The sequence below is a fragment of the Suillus discolor genome (assembly GCF_016758755.1).
Source record: "Suillus discolor strain FC423 chromosome Unknown F5147scaffold_33, whole genome shotgun sequence".
Taxonomy (NCBI): Eukaryota; Fungi; Basidiomycota; class Agaricomycetes; order Boletales; family Suillaceae; genus Suillus; species Suillus discolor.
The window spans coordinates 126683-143952 of record NW_024541280.1 but is presented as its reverse complement, the minus strand read 5'-3'; the positions used below and the strand labels follow the sequence as shown (position 1 = coordinate 143952).

At 47.0% G+C, this 17270-nt stretch overlaps 6 protein-coding genes across 6 annotated transcripts; 2 read left to right on the top strand and 4 right to left on the bottom strand.

Moving 5' to 3' along the window:
* Positions 1-314: 314 nt before the first annotated feature.
* Positions 315-760, bottom strand: F5147DRAFT_578244 (histone H3; the record flags this gene model as incomplete). The annotated part of the gene is made up of 3 exons (XM_041431432.1): positions 315-376; positions 431-539; positions 602-760. 3 exons carry the CDS (start codon positions 758-760, stop codon positions 315-317), a joined length of 330 nt encoding a protein of 109 aa, XP_041291908.1.
* Positions 761-2041: 1281 nt separating this feature from the next.
* On the bottom strand, positions 2042-3194 carry F5147DRAFT_698944 (uncharacterized protein). The gene is made up of 2 exons (XM_041437588.1): positions 2617-3194; positions 2042-2558 (listed from the first exon to the last, which is right to left on the bottom strand). The coding sequence occupies exons 1-2, from the start codon at positions 2918-2920 to the stop codon at positions 2278-2280; spliced, it is 585 nt and encodes a 194-aa protein (XP_041291907.1). The 5' UTR covers positions 2921-3194; the 3' UTR covers positions 2042-2277.
* Positions 3195-3490: 296 nt separating this feature from the next.
* On the bottom strand, positions 3491-7368 carry F5147DRAFT_698935 (uncharacterized protein). Its single transcript, XM_041437587.1, has 8 exons — positions 6711-7368; positions 6022-6648; positions 5683-5953; positions 5411-5628; positions 4835-5352; positions 3728-4784; positions 3624-3673; positions 3491-3575 (listed from the first exon to the last, which is right to left on the bottom strand). Exons 1-6 carry the CDS (start codon positions 7270-7272, stop codon positions 3864-3866), a joined length of 3117 nt encoding a protein of 1038 aa, XP_041291906.1. The 5' UTR covers positions 7273-7368; the 3' UTR covers positions 3491-3575; positions 3624-3673; positions 3728-3863.
* A 58-nt stretch (positions 7369-7426) lies between these two features.
* Positions 7427-8424, bottom strand: F5147DRAFT_637003 (signal recognition particle, SRP9/SRP14 subunit). Its single transcript, XM_041432927.1, has 4 exons — positions 8268-8424; positions 8142-8214; positions 7969-8084; positions 7427-7912 (listed from the first exon to the last, which is right to left on the bottom strand). The coding sequence occupies exons 1-4, from the start codon at positions 8289-8291 to the stop codon at positions 7637-7639; spliced, it is 489 nt and encodes a 162-aa protein (XP_041291905.1). The 5' UTR covers positions 8292-8424; the 3' UTR covers positions 7427-7636.
* Positions 8425-12076: 3652 nt separating this feature from the next.
* F5147DRAFT_761464 (uncharacterized protein) lies at positions 12077-13903 on the top strand. Its single transcript, XM_041440530.1, has 10 exons — positions 12077-12168; positions 12219-12374; positions 12430-12548; positions 12599-12760; positions 12831-12906; positions 12963-13091; positions 13151-13335; positions 13391-13646; positions 13698-13793; positions 13853-13903. The coding sequence occupies exons 2-8, from the start codon at positions 12299-12301 to the stop codon at positions 13592-13594; spliced, it is 951 nt and encodes a 316-aa protein (XP_041291904.1). The 5' UTR covers positions 12077-12168; positions 12219-12298; the 3' UTR covers positions 13595-13646; positions 13698-13793; positions 13853-13903.
* A 1270-nt stretch (positions 13904-15173) lies between these two features.
* On the top strand, positions 15174-16941 carry F5147DRAFT_637000 (uncharacterized protein). Its single transcript, XM_041432926.1, has 8 exons — positions 15174-15356; positions 15407-15562; positions 15616-15734; positions 15785-15946; positions 16017-16092; positions 16149-16277; positions 16337-16521; positions 16575-16941. Exons 2-8 carry the CDS (start codon positions 15487-15489, stop codon positions 16761-16763), a joined length of 936 nt encoding a protein of 311 aa, XP_041291903.1. The 5' UTR covers positions 15174-15356; positions 15407-15486; the 3' UTR covers positions 16764-16941.
* Positions 16942-17270: the final 329 nt, after the last annotated feature.

Here is a 17270-nt window from a genome sequence, read left to right as displayed (position 1 = left end):
ATGTTCGTGAGTAGCGCGCGCTATAATTATCGCAATACAAATTGACGTCAACACCAAGCCATCAAGATGTTTCCGTGAGTGCGGTAGAAGCACATGTATTACATATCGCTTTACAACAATTTTATCTACCCAAACTGCGGGACGCAGCCCGTCCAGTCCAATACATAATATCAAAAATGAAGGAGACGAATGGCTGACAAGGGTTGGGGGCGTTCAATCGTACACACTACGCGCAAGGGCCTATCATATAGAAATCACAGGCAAACAACAAAGTAAAGGAGGAGACATGTAATCATGAAACAGTCGAAGGGTAATTAAGACCTCTCGCCTCTCAGACGGCGAGCAAGAGCAAGATCTTTGGGTTGGATAGTCACACCTGGTAAATTGGAGTGAGTCAGCATTGTGGAGCACGGGAGAGTGCATGACTCACGCTTAGCGTGGATGGCAGCCAAGTTAGTGTCTTCAAAGAGTGACACAAGGTAGGCCTCAGCGGCTTCCTGAAGAGCCATAACAGCAGAGGATTGGAAGCGCAAGTCAGTCTGGTGGAAAATAGGCACGTTAGTCACCTCAAGTTCATTCAGATAGTGTCATGGGGACATACCTTGAAGTCCTGCGCAATTTCACGAACGAGCCTCTGGAATGGGAGCTTCCTAATCAGAAGCTCGGTAGACTTCTGGTACCTTCTGATTTCACGGAGGGCAACAGTACCAGGGCGGAAACGATGGGGCTTCTTTACACCACCAGTGGCGGCCTGTATCATATAACACGGTATTGAGCATTTAAGACGCGAAATGATGGAAAACAGTGACATACGGCAGCAGCAGTCTTCCTAGCAGCCTTGGTTGCGAGTTGTTTACGAGGGGCCTTGCCTATAGGATAGAAATGGCGTTACAACGTGGATAAAAACGAGCAGCGATAAGGTCGCACCTCCAGTGGACTTGCGAGCGGTTTGCTGGATAAAGGGTAAATATAGTGTACTGTAAGGCAAAGTTCTACAAACACACCTTAGTACGAGCCATTACTATGGTCTATAGTCAGGAGGTAAAAGTGTTGGTTGATGGCGAAATGACGGTGATGGAGGTTGCGGACGAAGACACGAGCAAAGGGAAGGTCATTTGTTGAATGGCTTCTGCGCCATTCCCACGCCTCTCAGCTTTTCAAATTCCGCCGGGAAATCTTGTGCAGTGCACTGACCGCATCGACATAGCAAGTTACATCGAAGTATGTATTTGAAGACTTCGACCTTTTAAAAGTTCAAGCATGCAGTGCTTCTAAATACTAAGTCCTTCTTCCTTCACATCATCATCTTTTAATCCACTTGGTCGTTCTGCCGCTACGTCCCCGGAAAAGGCGATGCATCGTTTGTGTCAATTGCAAGTATGTGGCACATACCTATTGTGAATGGTAGAATGATCCCCAGGCCTTAGTCTTTCCCAGTAAGTAAGTGGAATATAAATACTCCAGTTTTCTGATGTGCTTCCGAGGCGTAGAAGTAAGATCCGGGCAATATTAAAGAAAGGCTTAGAAAGCCCTAGTCGCCTTTGAACCTTGTCTGCAAGGGGACAGATGGGCATACAGCAAGACTGCCAGCTTCCTGTGTCTTTATGTCTCCCCCACCGGATCACTGAAATTACACGCGCAGGAGAGGCCCGGCGGTTGAGGACACCGTTCCGAAAATTCCTACCCACGAATTTCTATTTTCCTCTCTCCCGGTGTCCAGATGTATCTATTCTTGTACCCTTGCATTGAATAGCGATTTTTACTCCGATGTTGCGGTCCGACTTTTTCCACAGGTATGCGAGAATTACTCGCCTGATGGTTGTCTTCCGTCCAGGCGCAGCCGGGTAAGCACGCATTCTATTTTCCGCGTCAAACGGCGATATCGTCCGAGTCGTATCACCGCAGGATAAAATAGCATCCTCATATATTTTTATTCGGCCATTGCTCTCAATAGATATCTGCGCCATGGAGAAATGTTTTAAGATACTACAGTAAGTTCATTACTTTGTTCTGATATTCGTTGGTATGTTCGCTTTGGTTTCTTATTCAAAATTCATTTCATTTCCGTCCATTGGACGTAGGACAATACATGCGAAGTCTTAAGAGACCCCCTTTATCCCTGGAGCCGCGGATGCCCTGGTGTAAGGTGCGCCCCACCAGTCCGCCACGTTTGCGTTTGAAATCAGGGTACAATCACATGTATCGACTACATGGTATTTTTACAAAGTTGAGGGTATCGATTCCAGTGTGTAAACGGCAAAAGGTATAAATGTGTGATCAAAAGCCCCCTAGGCAGCTATTGTAGTCCAGAGAAATCGGTGCAAACCCCACACAGTCGCCACCGAAATGATCCGGCCCCTTTCTATTCGAACTTCTCTTCATCCTCCGCTTTTCCTTCGCCTGCGAAAGATGCTGCGAAGATGTAAATGTGGGATCAATCTCATCTTGTGTATGTCGTGTAAAGGGTATCTTCGGGTCCGCAGCCGTGAAACGGACAGGTATTCGGCTTAACATAGTATCAGGTGGTGATATCACCAAGCTGTCAGGTTCATAAGACACTGACGAGATGATGTCAGGGGTAAGCAAAGGAGAGCGCGGGATATAGACGGGTGTGACCTGATGGCTCTGGGGCACACGCCTCGTAGGCACGAGGGTGAAAATAGCTTCCTTTTATCTCCGCTACTTGATATGACCGACTGTCATCGCTGCAGACAAATTCCCGCTCATGACGCCCAGGGAGCGCACAGTGATTGGGAGAGACTGAGACAGGCGAGCGGTCATACGTAGCTGATGAGTGGGCAGCATACGTAGAAGTAAGAGTTGGCGTTGGTGGGAAGTGAACACGACGGGGTGGGGAAGCCGTCGGATGTGCAGAGAACGGAAACTGTGGACATTGTTTAAGGATCGGTCTCGGCGACATTGAACCCAAGGTGATGTGTAGGATTGGGTAGATAGAAGGGACCTGACGAAGAGCCCAGAGGCTCAAAGCAAGTTAACAGGACTCGGAGAGGAAAGGAAAGTTGATGGTGTATTAGTGCATCACAGCAGCGGAATATATATTGTAGGCTCGGGTGGAACGAATTCCCGGGTCATAAAGTAGCAACAAGGCCAACTCCGACTGGTGGAGCTGGCTTGCCTACAAAAGCGGAACGCTGAGCTTGTGACTAAAATGGGATTCCTCAGTTAGCCTCTTTTGTGGGGAAAGTAAGATGAACCTTATTATTGGATGTTTCACATTAAATCAATGCTCAGAAGGCCTGTTGCTACGAGCACATTGTAAGGAACCATTATTTGCGACAAATCATTAGTAACCCGGCGAACATATGTACTGAATAACCCGCAGTCATGATCTAGACGATGTGCTCGTTAGAACGAGGTTCAAATGGCGGAAAAGACTCACCTTGAGAAGCGCCAAGAAATCCCAGACTGTCTGCTCAGTTCAGCTTAGTATACATCGAATGTTGACTTCTCATGGTGGAAGATTATGATAAGCGCATCTCAGTGGTTCGCTGATCTCGCTATTTCAGATCCAGTGCTAAGGCCTAGCCGCCCCCGGGCCGGCAGCTGGCGACGTGGTACGATGTCCAACTTCGACTCCAACTGCTTATTGACCTGTAGTTCAGCTTGAACTTATCGATCTGATCAGTGATTCAACAGAGAAGTCGGAGAGCCGGTACGAACGTGCTTGGTATTATAGACTAGTCAGATATAGCTAATTCAGGAAAAGTGAAGTGTGCTGTCGTTTCTACATATGTGCAAACCTTGAGAAGATCCAGATTATGTTACTGTGTGCATAAAATCCCATAGATGTATGTAGTGGGCATGCCTGTGTCCGACAATGACCACACCTTGCGCCAACACTCTCAAGTTGACCAAGGGTTGGCCAGATAATTGGGAGTTTTCTTCGGGTCAACAATACTCCATGGATCTCGCCCTATACCCTGCGAAGTTATCGTCCCATCTGTTCCACCAAATGAAAGCGATGCTGAGGGACCAGCTGCTGGAGGTAGGTCATTCGTCGATCGACTGGAATTTTGAAACGAGACCGCGCCAGTCGCAAAGGGATTTCCAAATGGAGAAGTTTTCTCTGGTAACGGAGGAGACCATATTGATGTCTCATTTCTACCAAAAGATATCTGAGGAATAGTGTTATGGGGAGAGGTGGCTGAAGAAAGGGAGCTCAGGTGATCTGGGGATCTAGGGCGGTCATCTACAATTGGTTGACCATCATCGACGTCATCGCCAGAATCAGGCACATTGTGGAGTGACGTGGCAAACGTAGCGCTTAAACCAGCGCTCGAGTATGTGTCAGCCACAGATAAACCCGGAGGGTTGGCAACGTCTGTAGGCGTAATTGTGTAGGCAGGTGGAGATTCTGATATGCCTAGGGATGAGCGAATTTGGGAAGGCTGAGGAACCTGCATATCCTCCGGGTTCTTCTCCGATTGTCCTATCATATCTTTGATGGCCTTTAGATCGAAGCCTGCATGAACAGGGATGTCAGTAGAAGAACTCGGTAATTGACCATCGGAAGGCTGTGTTGAATGAGGGTTATTCTGAGGCGGGGGAGTCCCCGTGAACTCCCGAGGTGGTTCATTGTCATCATCAGTTGGTTTCCCTAGTGAAGAGGGCTTCCGCCTCGATGAGGCAAAAGAAGCTGTCGAGGGTGGCCTCGATACTGGTGTGGGTGACGCTGACGGTTTCTTCTTTCTAGAAAACCACTTCTTTTTCTGCGTATGGTCCCCTTCTCTCACAACAACCCTCTCCTCATTGAATTCGGGTTCCTATAAATAATAATTAGGAAAGAGCCGGCCCGACAAAATGAGACACGTACAACGGGCTCATCAAAATAATCACACGAAACAGGGAAGCCAAGCTGGTCTAATATGAGCGGCATGAATGCGCGATAGCTCATATGCCCCGAAATCTTATCCGTAACGTCAACATTCTCTAAACCTGGCACATTCTCAATTGGCCGCAAGCCTGCAACCGTATTTAAACCACCACTGGTTGCACGAAAGAGGTAGTTAAGGACCCAATCGTGTCTCGCAAATCCGTTAACAAAGCGCCCCGAAACGACGCTGCGGGCATTGCACCACGTGCTTGTTGATGCCGTTAACGTGGCTCCGAGGAGAAAAACGTCTTGCACGATGCCAAAAGCTTTTGCCTTGGCGAGATCGAGGAGGGCATAGAAAATGACACGTGCGCCAAGAGAGAACCCGATAAGTGTAATAGGTCGAACGCCGAGATGACGGTGAATAAGGAGCTGCGCAAGAACACTGCCAGCTGCCCGGGCACGGTCGAGCGCATTATTCCAAGGATTATCAATCAGGTAACCAAGTTTTGTGAGAACTGATGAAGTGCTGGTGAGCTCATCTCTTTAGCAAATGCAAATCGACATCACGCCTACTGATTGGCCACTGGAGTCCGCTCATGAGGGCAGTCATCACCGTGTGTTGGAGTACAGTCTGAACTGTTTGTGACAGAATCTCCCCAGTAAGAATCTTTAGCGCACTACCGGTTTCTTGAATCATCTCGGGCTCCCAAAGTATACTAAATACATCGCCCACGATGGGATCCAAAACACTGAAAGGTAGGCGGACGTCATCAAGCTTGCCAGTCATGAATCTACATCACAAAGTTTGAGGTAGTCAATATACCAACATTTGACGATGGACGCACCCAGGAACGGTCAGGATGCAGCTGACACGCTTGTTGTTATGCAGCGGTAGCACATCAAATGTTCGTACTTGTTGGGTGCGTCGGGCCATTCCTTGAACAGCGATCCCAGAGCCAGTCAAAATTCCTCCAGTTGTGATCACAGCGGCCCCACCGGCCCCAGCGAGAAATCCTGTTGTCCCAGATATGCCGACAGCGGTAAAGGCTGCACCCAGTCCAGCACCAATGACAGGCGCAAGAAGTCCAGCAGAAAGTCCGATAACCAGACCACCACCTGTGTTCAAATACGTGTTAAATTCATTAGCACTCGTTCCACATCTCGATTGGAATAAATGAGATCACCAAGTGTAGCCAGACCCATCATCATATACCGCTTCTTTCGCGCAGCCTTTGATGATCCCTCAATAATCTCCTGATTCTCCATCTTCTCGACGCCTTCTTGAATCTCAAGCGCCTCTGTCACGCGAGCCTCAAACTTTACTACATCCAACCAGCCAAGTCCGAGTTTGAAAGCAACACTCTCCAGTAATACACGTGATCTTGCGTCGTAGACACTGTCCGCAATAAGCATAAGGAACAGGTCGCACAGTACGGTCCACCGAATATCAAGTGTAACGTCTTTTTCAACGGATGAAAGCGTCGTAGTGACTCCCATCGATGCAGAATCAACAGCAGTGCCCTTAAGAACTTTGGCCGTAGTCTGAAAGCTCATCTGAGTGATCGAAGAAGGAGATGTTGGTGTCTGAGGAGGACTACGACCGTCCGAGACCAGGCAGGAAGGTCGAAGTTTGTCGTCTTTGGAGTTCCGCCTGCTCGTTGTATCTTTCCTGGATCCTCGGGTTTCAGCCTGCCGCAGTGCTTCAGCAGGGTCGTATTCGGGGTTGGCAACGGTATGGGTTGTCATTAGCGATGGTACAAGATCTATCGCTTGCACACCATGCACAGCTAGGCTGTCTATCATCTTCTGCTCTGATATAGCGTTTGAGCATATATGATCCCGCCTGTTCGACTGAAAAGATGCGCAAGTTTACCTGCAGTTTCAAGTTCCATGTGGTAATAAAGCCGGCCCATGATCTTCATCGCCCACAGCTCCATATGTTGGAAAGATGCTTTGAGCTCCTTTCTATTAGAAGTCTTGTACTTCTGTACCATTTCTTTCACCGTGAGGGCGCAGACACCAACGTAGGCAATGCGCTGTGCTTCGGTTAACATATTCTTGGTCGCTTGCATCTGGCTGAGCGGGGTCATAGCCTTGTCTTCATCAAACAGGTATCGTGTGCGCAGGTGAACCTCATCCGCCTCATCTTCTTCGTTGACCCGCAGTCTGGTATATTCATTCTCATTCTGTTCTGTCTTGGAACGCCATTCGACACCCTCCTCGTCGAAATAGATGAGATTGCCTGTTGCATTTCCAGCTGTTGATGCAGATTGCGACGGTTTCTTTGATGAGGGCATGTAGTGATATTTCTTCTGATCTTCTTCGTCAAGACCGCCTCCGAAGTCATCCTCTTTGATGACTGGCATTTCCTGCCATCCTTCGTCGTCATCGTCAAAGGAAAATGGGTTTGTCGGGTGAGTGGCTTCCACTGGCATTTCTGAAGGATATGGAGGGTTTCGAATGGCTCAGATCAAATACATCGAGCTGGGAAATCAACGGAAAGTGGTGGACCTGTCATACTTAGTTCCCTCTCTAAAGATGGAGCCTTGATTTACTTCCCACGCTCTACATCAAGTTTGAAGGGCAGACATGAGTTTCTCCCTAGCTTTCGACGCGTCCCCTTTCGTGTTTGGATGATGAGCCAGGAGCACACATCACTATCTGACGAAACATCAGATCTCAGATCATAAGGATCCCGAGCAAATTCCGCATAGATATCGTATCGTTACGGTCGACGTAAGCAGACAATTACAGCAGCGTACAACATACTTTTTCCAACACACGCTTACGATCGATTTCTCACTGCTTTGTTCGTGCCTCTTCTCTCTTAGCTGCGCGCTCCTTCATGTCCGCATGCTTAAGGGCTGCTTTGACTTGTCGTTGCCTCTTGCGTCGACCATTCCCTCGCTTAGGTCCATCGATAACAACCGGGTCTGCCATGCGCTGCTTCCTCTTTGCGAATTGTTCGGCGCGTTGCTTTTCACGTTTTTTGTCGCGCTTGCGAAGGGTGGTCATGGATGATTTGAGCAGAGCGCCGTAAGCAGAATGGAATTTATCGAGGTCTACTGATAAAATCTGTAGGGTGGTATATCATGAGCATAACGAAGCCGTGCAAAAGATCTGTTATGTACCTTGGTGGAGAATTTCGCCTTCTTGCCATCAGTGACACGAACGATACAAGGATATTCTCTGCTCCCATCGCTCCCGTCTTCTTCTTTCATTACGGTGTCATCACCATCATGAGTTACTACATATAATCAGAAAGTATTAAGTCAAAATAACAAAGCGATCGATCAAGACGCACATCGCTTGTAAGTGAGCCATATCGTGCCCTTGTCTTTGGTCGATTCGAAGAGAGCGCCCAGCTGCTGGAGAAACTAGATACTGCTTGAACGATCACACTAATAACTGTAAAGGTAGAGGGACGCACTGTGTTATTATCAACGAGCTGCATGGGCCTGATGCAGCGTGCGCGTGAGCGTTGAGAACATGTTCGTTAAGTCAGGAAACGTGTGGGGTTACAATATCCAAACAAGGGCAAAGAGGGGGGTTTCAATCCTGGCAACCGCCTCGCTGCTTGAGACAACTTGAACTCGCGATCACACCTCTATTTTCGCGTCTTTTATAGTTCTATATTCGATTGCATGCAACATTTCCAAGGAAAATATTCAACGTACAGTTTTGAGGGTACGCTACTGCCATGCTCATAGACCCTCAGAGTAATGTTTCCGCCTGGAGCTCGAGTTCTTCCGTCCATAGGTTTACCAAACGCCTTGGAATTTGGACACGATGGGGAAATCCTCCAGCTTTATGAGGTCGAATAGCTGCAGGACAGCCAATGGTGTGTGGGGAGTTTCTCAAGCACCATGAATGACGCAGCGTTCGATGTTTTTCTTGCACAAAAACTATCTTGGTGCATGGTTAGGATTTTTCCTAGGCCACCGACTCTAGAGATGCACCTGCAGGATAAAGTATGAGCGGCATGGAAAAGTACGCGATATAACGGTAGCAAATTGGAGCCTGCGGATTGACTTGTCTGGGATCCGTATTATGATGTGTCGACCGCTAAGACTTGAACGTTTTGAACGTTCCGGATGTTCTAGCCTTGTCTTCTCCTTCTGCCACAGAAAGCAAGACTTGCACAGATGCTCTGAGGGCCAGTCTGAGTAGCACGAATAGAATTGTCCACGCCGATCACCTCCAGACGTCCATGCACGTGGAACCCATCATCACATGTTCGTCTTTCCGTTCTTCCCCTGCTCTACTTGCAACTGAGCTAACTATCTCCTTTGTGATACAGAGAGACATGCTCATGCCTCGGGCATTTTCTCTTCTGTTTTTGTAAAGGATGGCACGCATCCTGAAATACTCATGCGACTTGAACCTACTTGTTCATGGAGTGCCTTCATGAGTATGAACGAGCCACCAGCGTCTTACTTCGTGTAAGGTCCGGATAGGGCAGACTAATCAGGAAGCTAACCACCATTTCAGTGATTCCAAGGACACGCCAAGCACTCTACAAATTGTCTGGCCGCCGACAGTTCTGTCTCTGTCCTGATTCTGACACGGTAGTCTTCTCCTATCCCAACAGAAGTTGAAAGGAGATCCCCGTCGCTTGGATCAGCGGGACTCGAACTCCACGGATCAACAGATAACATCCTATGACCTTTGCATGTATGATGTTCTCGAAGCATTGAAGCATTATACTGATCTTGATTAGATCTCGGAGAAGAGATGTTGTTTTATGTGCGAGCATGGCGATCAGAAGCTGCGAAGCACAACTTATCTTTGCATCGTCGTCTCGCTACTTCCCGAACCCGTTGTATGTGATGCATGGTATTAATAACGAAAGTATGAAAAATCATTGCAAGCAGTGTTCCGGACGGAGACCGCTGACTGATACTTTTCAGGGTACGTCTCTGTTTGCATGGACGTTCGTGATCAGGCGAACAGGTTTCACCCTTTACTTTTTAGGTGATATTGTGCATCCGCATCTCGAGAACCCTTATTTTGATCACCCGATGGAGAAAAAAGTCTGTTGAGCAGGTTACGACTAACGTTGAAGATGGTTGGTGCTAACGAAACGCTCGCTACCATCCTTTCCAGCATACGTGACATCAATATCTCTTTTTGCAGTGCGTCTCGTTTCCTGTCTGTCCGTCGTGGAGCGAAAATGAGATGAACCGAACTAGGTTATCTCGTCCGTTGTGCCCTATTACTTCTTTGGCGACACTGAATCAAACTACCGGCCTGACCATGACTGCTGGGGATGGCTTGCGACTGCACATAAACCTGCTATCGACGTGCTCCAGACAGCTAGATGCTGTCGAAGTGAACCATGGTATCTATTGATAGGAAGCGAAACCATGGAATCAGCCCGATTATATCATTTCCGAAGTTTTGAGTTCGTAAGCACTGTTCTTCGGTCTTTTTTCTGCCTGATTGCGTCATCGAGGTATTCTAGAGCTTGAACTATGACCACTGACCAACGTAGGCGGCCAAATACAGCTCATGCCATATCGTATCACTTCATGTGATCTCAATTTGCTTTTTCACTTGCTCAGGGGTTGAGGGCTTCCGGCAGCCATGGTGGGAGATAGAACGAATCATAGGGATTGCAACTTCTGATTGATACATCGCATCATGCCGACGCCGTTCTCTACGGTCGATGGTCGCGCACTGGCATCCATGTCATGTCAAGAACCACTGTACAGCAAATATTACGTGCACGGGCATTGAGGAAGGCAGTAATACTAACAGGATGTTATCCGCCCAATGAACGTTGATCTAAACTTTCAGGTTTTTCAGTTCTCATGTTTATAGGTATCATCTGGGCATTCACCTACAAAAGACATGCGAGGTACGTCAATCGACAGTCGCTGCGGTTGCCATCTTACTGTTTTTACTGAGGAGTACGGTTAGGTTTTCGCTGCTCGAATCTGATGCCATCTACTAAAAGCTACCAAGCACATAATCAATTATTCGTGTCGAAGATGGGCTGGTGAAGTCTCGCGACACATTTCCCAGGTGGTCTAGCGGCATTCTCTGCAGACGTCAAACAAAATGTTTATGGCCAGCAGTGTGGTGAATGTCATACAAATTTTGCTATCGGGGTTATAATATTACCATGCATGATGTGCGATTGTAGATTTGGTTTCGCACCAGGAGAGGTATAAGGCCTATTGCGCGCGTGCGGATGCTGCTGTTTTATGCTCTGCGACAACCTTCTCCCGCGATAATATATTTTGCCCTTTCGAACAATGGAACATTCTCTGAGCGCTGAGTGCCAAGTAGATTCCGTATTGATGGTATTGACAAAACTGACCCTCAGGCTGGAACGAAACTGAGAATCTAAGAAAAAGCATATTAATGTCCTTGTGGTCAAACCACCTGCCCAAGCATAACCGCCAGGCCTGCAGGGTTGGCTTGTGACTGTACAGAAAGCTCTCATCGACGCGCCCACGCGACTAGATGCTGTCGAAATGAACCACAGTGTATTGTCGTTATAGCATCGCAATGTCTGTAAAAATATGACCATGATATCAGCCCGATCCTATCATTTTGAGGCGGCGAGGTTCGTTATTCGGTCCCTTTTCTGCCCGATCCAAAGTTTGGACTATAACCGGTAACTGCTGAACCAACTTAGGTGGCCAAATACGTCTCATCTCTTACAGGGAATCCTAAAGACAGGTGTAAAAATGATTGACAGCCAGAGATGGACATATATATAAAAGAAGATTTACGGTACGACAATAGGATCAAAAGGGGTCCAGGAGGTTGTGAACTAAGCCATCTGTGAAATCGCTTCAGATGGGTGGCAGGAAGCTTTCGGAGAGATTGACGAAGGAGATGGAGAGTGACTCGTCACGATGTCTACATCTACCTCATACTCCACGGTTTTCTCGACGTTGATTTCCAGCTGCAGTAAAAGTCAGATAAACCTTATGGCAAAGGTGAAAAGTCGGAGGTTCGATTTGCCGATTTGCCGCCACTTATTTAGAAGTCCGATCGATGTGTGCTCTCGTGGTGCGGCTATTTTTTAGTATACCCTTGCAGGTACATACGCGTTCTCCAATAAAATTTCTGGGTACGCAGAGCAAACATCGATCGGACTTCGAAATTTGTCGCGGCAAATCGGCAAATCGAACCGTAACCTATCGTCCACCATACATTCCAGTTTTGCGGACTTTCACTTTCTCAGGGGTTTGAGCTTGCGGGAGATAAGAACAGTTCATATATATAGTGACACACTGGCGACTTCCTACCCCCGCGACTGGGCGCGTTATGCCGTCATCCACGACCAGCATCACTGCGCATCTATCATTGCCAAGGTTCCGAGAACATAGCATACCTGATGGCCTGATACTAAAGTTATCTATAGCCACTTCGTAGCATCATATAATGTAGGTGGCTAGCGATGCTACCCGCACCGTGGTACATACCCAAGGTATCATTTTCGCCATGGCTTCAACAGTCACTGACATGCCGCTGGATGCCGTTGCCCTCATGTCAACAGTTCTGGAAGGCATCTTATATGGCGAGTGTTGCAACAAGTGTATCCGTTTCATACTCACCAAACTAGCATTTTTCAGGCTTTTCAGTTCTCATGTTTATAGGTACCATCTGGACATTCACCTACAAAAAACGCATGAGGGAGGTCAATCGGCCAATCGCTGCGGTTGCCGTTCTTCTGTTTTTACTAAGTACTATGGTCAGGTTTTCGTCACTTGAATCTGATACCATCTACTGAAGACTCCCAAGCACATGGTCGTAGACATTATTCAGCTCGAAGATGGATTGGTGAAGTATCGTAACACATTCCCAGGCGGCCCAGCGGCATTCTTCGCAGACTATACCCAGGAGACGTATGTGGTCAAGGTTGCGGCGATTGTCACGCAAACTCTGCTTGCCGATGGGGTGGTGGTAGGATCAAAACTTCGCCTGCCAACTTGAAACCCTCATAGCTTATATAAATTCCCTTTCTGACAAAAAGGTTTATCGATGTTACATCGTTTGGCAATCTGTCCGGGTCGTGATTCTACCATGCATGATGTGGTGTGCAGTTGCAGGTTTGGTTGCCATTATACTCAGAAAGTGTGCGCTCTGATGTTCATTTGTTTCGAAGTGTGCGGGGGTTTTACGGTCTACGGCCTTTCACTGGCTAGTGATGCCAACACTGTCTTCACTGATCAGACTGGACATTGGCTCACGGCGTACACGTTCTTTACTTTTACAACCAATTTGTTCAGTTCAGGCAAGTACATTTCTGCGTAAGCACGATATCGAGACACTTGCGAACTTGAATATGCACAGGATTGCTGGCATACCGCATTTGGACGATCAAACGCAATATCTCTAGAATTCACACCAGGAGAGGAATAAGGCCTATCGTGCGGGTGCTTGTGGATGCTGCTGTTTTATACTCCGCGACCACCTTCTCCGTGATAATATGTTTTGCCCTTTCGAACAATGGCGCATATGCCATAGGAAACTTCTTGGTAAGCGTCCACTTTCCACACTTAATATAAGAATCATTGAGCTTCCGTCAACTAGATCAATCCGATCATCTCGATTTCCTTCTACATGGTGTTTATTCGCATCGCAATCAATAAAGATACTCGCCCGACTGTTTCTGGGACAGTTGAAACAGACCGAGGAATCCCGCTGCATTATCATATGCAGACTTTGCAGACTGCATGCAAGGATAATGACATCCTCCTGGCTAAAATAGGGATCCATCCAGCCAGCCTGATATAACTCCCTTTCGTACTCTCTTGTTTCGGATGATGGCTACGTCACTCTAGGCCCCGTGAGGAACACCAAAATGTCTCACTGTACTTTACCCTTTACTTCTGAATAGGGTTCGAGATAAATTATCTGCGGAAATAGGTGTTATTGACTTGTTGTCGGAAATTGGCTCAGGCTGCTTCGGAGCACCATTCGTCATGATATTGTGGTAAGTCATTCGACTGCTCTTAAAGAAGGGTCCCTATGCGACAATTTTTGGAACGACAGAATGTCTTTACAATTCGCATCAGGAGAGGTATACGGCCTATTGTGCGCGTGCTTGTGGGTGCTGCTGTTTTATACTCTGCGACCACCTTCTCCGCGATAATATATTTGGCCCTTTCGAACAATGGCACATATTCTGAGTGCTAAAAAGATTCCATGTTGACGGTATTGATCTAACTGACTGTACAGAAAGCTCCCATCGATGCGCCCCTACACGACTAGATGCTGTCGAAATGAACTACAGTGTATTGTCGTTCCAGCATCGCAATATTGTCCGTAAAAATATGACCATGATATCAGCCCAATCCTATCATTCTGAGGCGGTGAGTTTGTAAGTACAGTGTTATTCGATCCTTTTTCTTCCAAATCGAGTCCTTGAAGCTTGGACTATAAATATACAAGCGGTGATTTTTTACACTATCTTTGCACCAATTTTTTTCGTCTCCTCTTGAAACTCGACGGCATTTGACACGGGACAAATAGTTGACCAATGAGCAAAAGGATCTGTTCTGGAATCGAGAACTGTGCGAGAGAGTGAAACCTTGGCAGCCTTTGAGAGTAGTCGCAAAGGAATCTGTTTGCGTTTCACTGTCCAACAGGAGTAGTAAGGATGAAAATAAAACGTACAGTGGTTCTTGAGCTTTGTGGAGAGAAGAAAGCACGTTCGAGGTAAGCGCGAGCTCGTTAGCCAGTATATGTGCACCGGGAAAAGACACGATTGCTGTCACCGAGAGGTTCTATTGATTCCTGTGCAAATAGCATGGGCAACTTGGGTGAGATAACAGCGGGCAACAAGAGGACAGTGAATATTATTTTCATATAGAGGTGAAGTGTGAGTAGGAGTGCCATCATCTGTCACTGCAGAACCAATCATGGTATTCATCATTCATGGTGCGAGCTGCGAGCATCATGGCGTTAGATCGCTCCAAATGCTACCGTTAGGTGACCATCAGGTAGAACAAATGTAGCTGTCATTGTCGTATTGCCATGATCAATACCTAGATCCATTTTGGATAGCGACCAATTCATGAAAAGTACAGGTAGTCGCGACTCGCCATATAGCACTGGAACGAAAGAACAAAAAAGGAGCAATGAGAAGTGGTAACAGGATGTGAGCTTGTGTCAGTGTTGTACAGGGTGCTGGAAGGTGTAGATATACGGTATCCACATATGGGTGATAGTGTCGTGAAACAAAATGGAAGAGCAACTTGGAGGTCAAAAGGAGGGAGGGCACGCAAATAGAGCAGTACAGCATGACACAATTGATACCGAGCCGGCGGCTACTCGTCTCCTAGATAACCGCTGACCAACGTCACAGTGGCCAAATACATCTCAACTCGCTTCACCCCAGTTTTGCTTTTTGCAAGGACTTTCACTTACTCTGGGGTCTGCGCTTGCTGGAGATGAGAATGATTCATAGTGACACACTGGCGACTTCTTATTTCCGCGACTGGGCGCGCTATGCCGTCATCCACGACCAGCATCACTGCGTATCTATCATGCCAAGGTCCCGAGAACATAGCCTACCTGATGGCCTGATACTAACGTTATCTATAGCCACTTCGTAGCATCATATAATGTAGGTGGCTAGCGATGCTACCTGCACCGTCGTACATACCCAAGGTATCATTTTCGCCATGGCTTCAACAGTCACTGGCATGCCGCTGGATGCTGCTGCCATCATGTCAACAGTTCTGGAAGGTATCTTATATGGTGAGTTGCAACGAGTGTATTCGTTTCATGCCCACCAAACTAGCATCTTTCAGGCTTTTCAGTTCTCATGTTTATAGGTACCATCTGGACATTCACTTATAAAAAACGCACGAGGGACGTCAATCGGCCAATCGCCGCGGTTGCCGTCTTTCTGTTTTTACTGAGTACCATGGTCAGGTTTTCGTCACTTGAATTTGATACCATCTACTGAAGACTCCCAAGCACATGGTCATAGACATTATTCAGCTCGAAGATGGATTGGTGAAGTATCGCAACACATTCCCAGGCGGCCCAACGGCATTCTTCGCAGACTATACCCAGGAGACGTATGTGGTCAAGGCTGCGTTGAATCTCACGCAAACTCTGCTTGCCGATGGGGTGGTGGTAGGATCAAAACTTCGCCTGCCAACTTGAAACCCTCATAGCTTATATAAATTCCCTTTCTGACAAAAAGGTTTATCGATGTTACATCGTTTGGAAATCTGCCCGGGTTATGATTCTACCATGCATGATGTGGTGTGCAGTTGCAGGTTTGGTTGCCATTATACTCAGAAAGTGTGTGCTCTGACGTTCATTTGTTTCGAAGTGTGCGGGGGTTTTACGGTCTACGACCTTTCACTGACTAGTGATGCCAACAGTGTCTTCACTGACCAGGCTGGACATTGGGTCACGGCGTTCATTTTCTTTACTTTTACAACCAATTTGTTCAGTTCAGGCAAGTACATTTCTGCGTAAGCGCAATATCGAGACACTTGCGAACTTGAATATGTACAGCATTGCTGGCATACCGCATTTGGACGATCGAACGTAATATCTCTACAGTTCACACCAGGAGAGGTATAAGGCCTATCGTGCGGGTGCTTGTGGATGCTGCTGTTTTATACTCTGCGGCCAACTTGTCTGCGGTAATATGTTTTGCCCTTTCGAACAATGGCACATATGTCATAGGAAACTTCTTGGTAATTCCACTATCAACACTTAATATAAACATCATTGAGCGTCAATCAACTAGATCAATCCAATCATCTCGATTTCCTTCTACATGGTGTTTATTCGCATCGCAATCAATGAAGATACTCAAGATTTCCTCTCGACTGTTTCTAGGACAATTGAAACAGACCGAGGAATCCCGCTGCATTATCCTATGCAGACTTTGCAGACTGCATTCAGGGAGAATAATACCTCCTCCTGGCTAAAATAGCAATTCATACAGCCTGATATTTGTACTCTCTTGTTTCGGATGGTGGCTACGTCTAGACTTCACGAGGAACGCCAAAATATCTGACTGTACTTTATTTTCTACTTGTCTGAATAGGGTTCGAGATAGATTATCTGCGGTAATAATAGGTGTTATCAACTTGCGGTTTAATTGCTCTTTAGCTAGTCATCGAAGATCTGATGCCACGGAAATTGGCTCAGAGTTCTGGATCAGTGTGCTGCTTCGGAGCGCCGTTCGTCATGATGTTGTGGTAAGTCATTCAACTGCTCTCAAAGAGCCCATGCGACAATTTTGGAAGGAGGGGAGCCACTTTAATACGTACTCTCAACTGACCCCTGAAAGTTGCAACGTTGAGCGCTGACTACCGAGCAGATTCCATGTAGTATCTTTCAACAGGATATAAATTGGAATCAAGGAAACAGAGATCAGTTGCAAGTATCTAATATTTCGAACCACAGCGCATGATGAAGTGCATTGTCAGATCCTCGT

Excerpts from the sequence above, each read along its gene's own strand:
- F5147DRAFT_637000 (XM_041432926.1), top strand. The coding sequence starts at position 15,487 with ATGGCTTCAACAGTCACTGGCATGCCGCTGGATGCTGCTGCCATCATG. Across the intron at positions 15,563-15,615 it reads TCTGGAAGGTATCTTATATG|GCTTTTCAGTTCTCATGTTT; the intron begins GTGAGTTGCAAC and ends AGCATCTTTCAG. Across the intron at positions 16,278-16,336 it reads AACCAATTTGTTCAGTTCAG|CATTGCTGGCATACCGCATT; the intron begins GCAAGTACATTT and ends GAATATGTACAG.
- F5147DRAFT_698944 (XM_041437588.1), bottom strand. The coding sequence starts at position 2,920 with ATGTCGCCGAGACCGATCCTTAAACAATGTCCACAGTTTCCGTTCTCT. Across the intron at positions 2,559-2,616 it reads GTGTGCCCCAGAGCCATCAG|TGTCTTATGAACCTGACAGC; the intron begins GTCACACCCGTC and ends TCATCTCGTCAG.
- F5147DRAFT_698935 (XM_041437587.1), bottom strand. The coding sequence starts at position 7,272 with ATGCCAGTGGAAGCCACTCACCCGACAAACCCATTTTCCTTTGACGAT. Across the intron at positions 5,954-6,021 it reads GATGGGTCTGGCTACACTTG|GTGGTGGTCTGGTTATCGGA; the intron begins GTGATCTCATTT and ends ATTTGAACACAG. Across the intron at positions 5,629-5,682 it reads TGCATCCTGACCGTTCCTGG|ATTCATGACTGGCAAGCTTG; the intron begins GTGCGTCCATCG and ends TTTGTGATGTAG.
- F5147DRAFT_761464 (XM_041440530.1), top strand. The coding sequence starts at position 12,299 with ATGGCTTCAACAGTCACTGACATGCCGCTGGATGCCGTTGCCCTCATG. Across the intron at positions 12,549-12,598 it reads TGTTTTTACTAAGTACTATG|CACATGGTCGTAGACATTAT; the intron begins GTCAGGTTTTCG and ends AAGACTCCCAAG. Across the intron at positions 13,336-13,390 it reads ATGCCATAGGAAACTTCTTG|ATCAATCCGATCATCTCGAT; the intron begins GTAAGCGTCCAC and ends TCCGTCAACTAG.
- F5147DRAFT_637003 (XM_041432927.1), bottom strand. The coding sequence starts at position 8,291 with ATGCAGCTCGTTGATAATAACACA. Across the intron at positions 8,215-8,267 it reads AGCTCGTTGATAATAACACA|TTTCTCCAGCAGCTGGGCGC; the intron begins GTGCGTCCCTCT and ends AGCAGTATCTAG. Across the intron at positions 7,913-7,968 it reads AGGCGAAATTCTCCACCAAG|ATTTTATCAGTAGACCTCGA; the intron begins GTACATAACAGA and ends ACCACCCTACAG.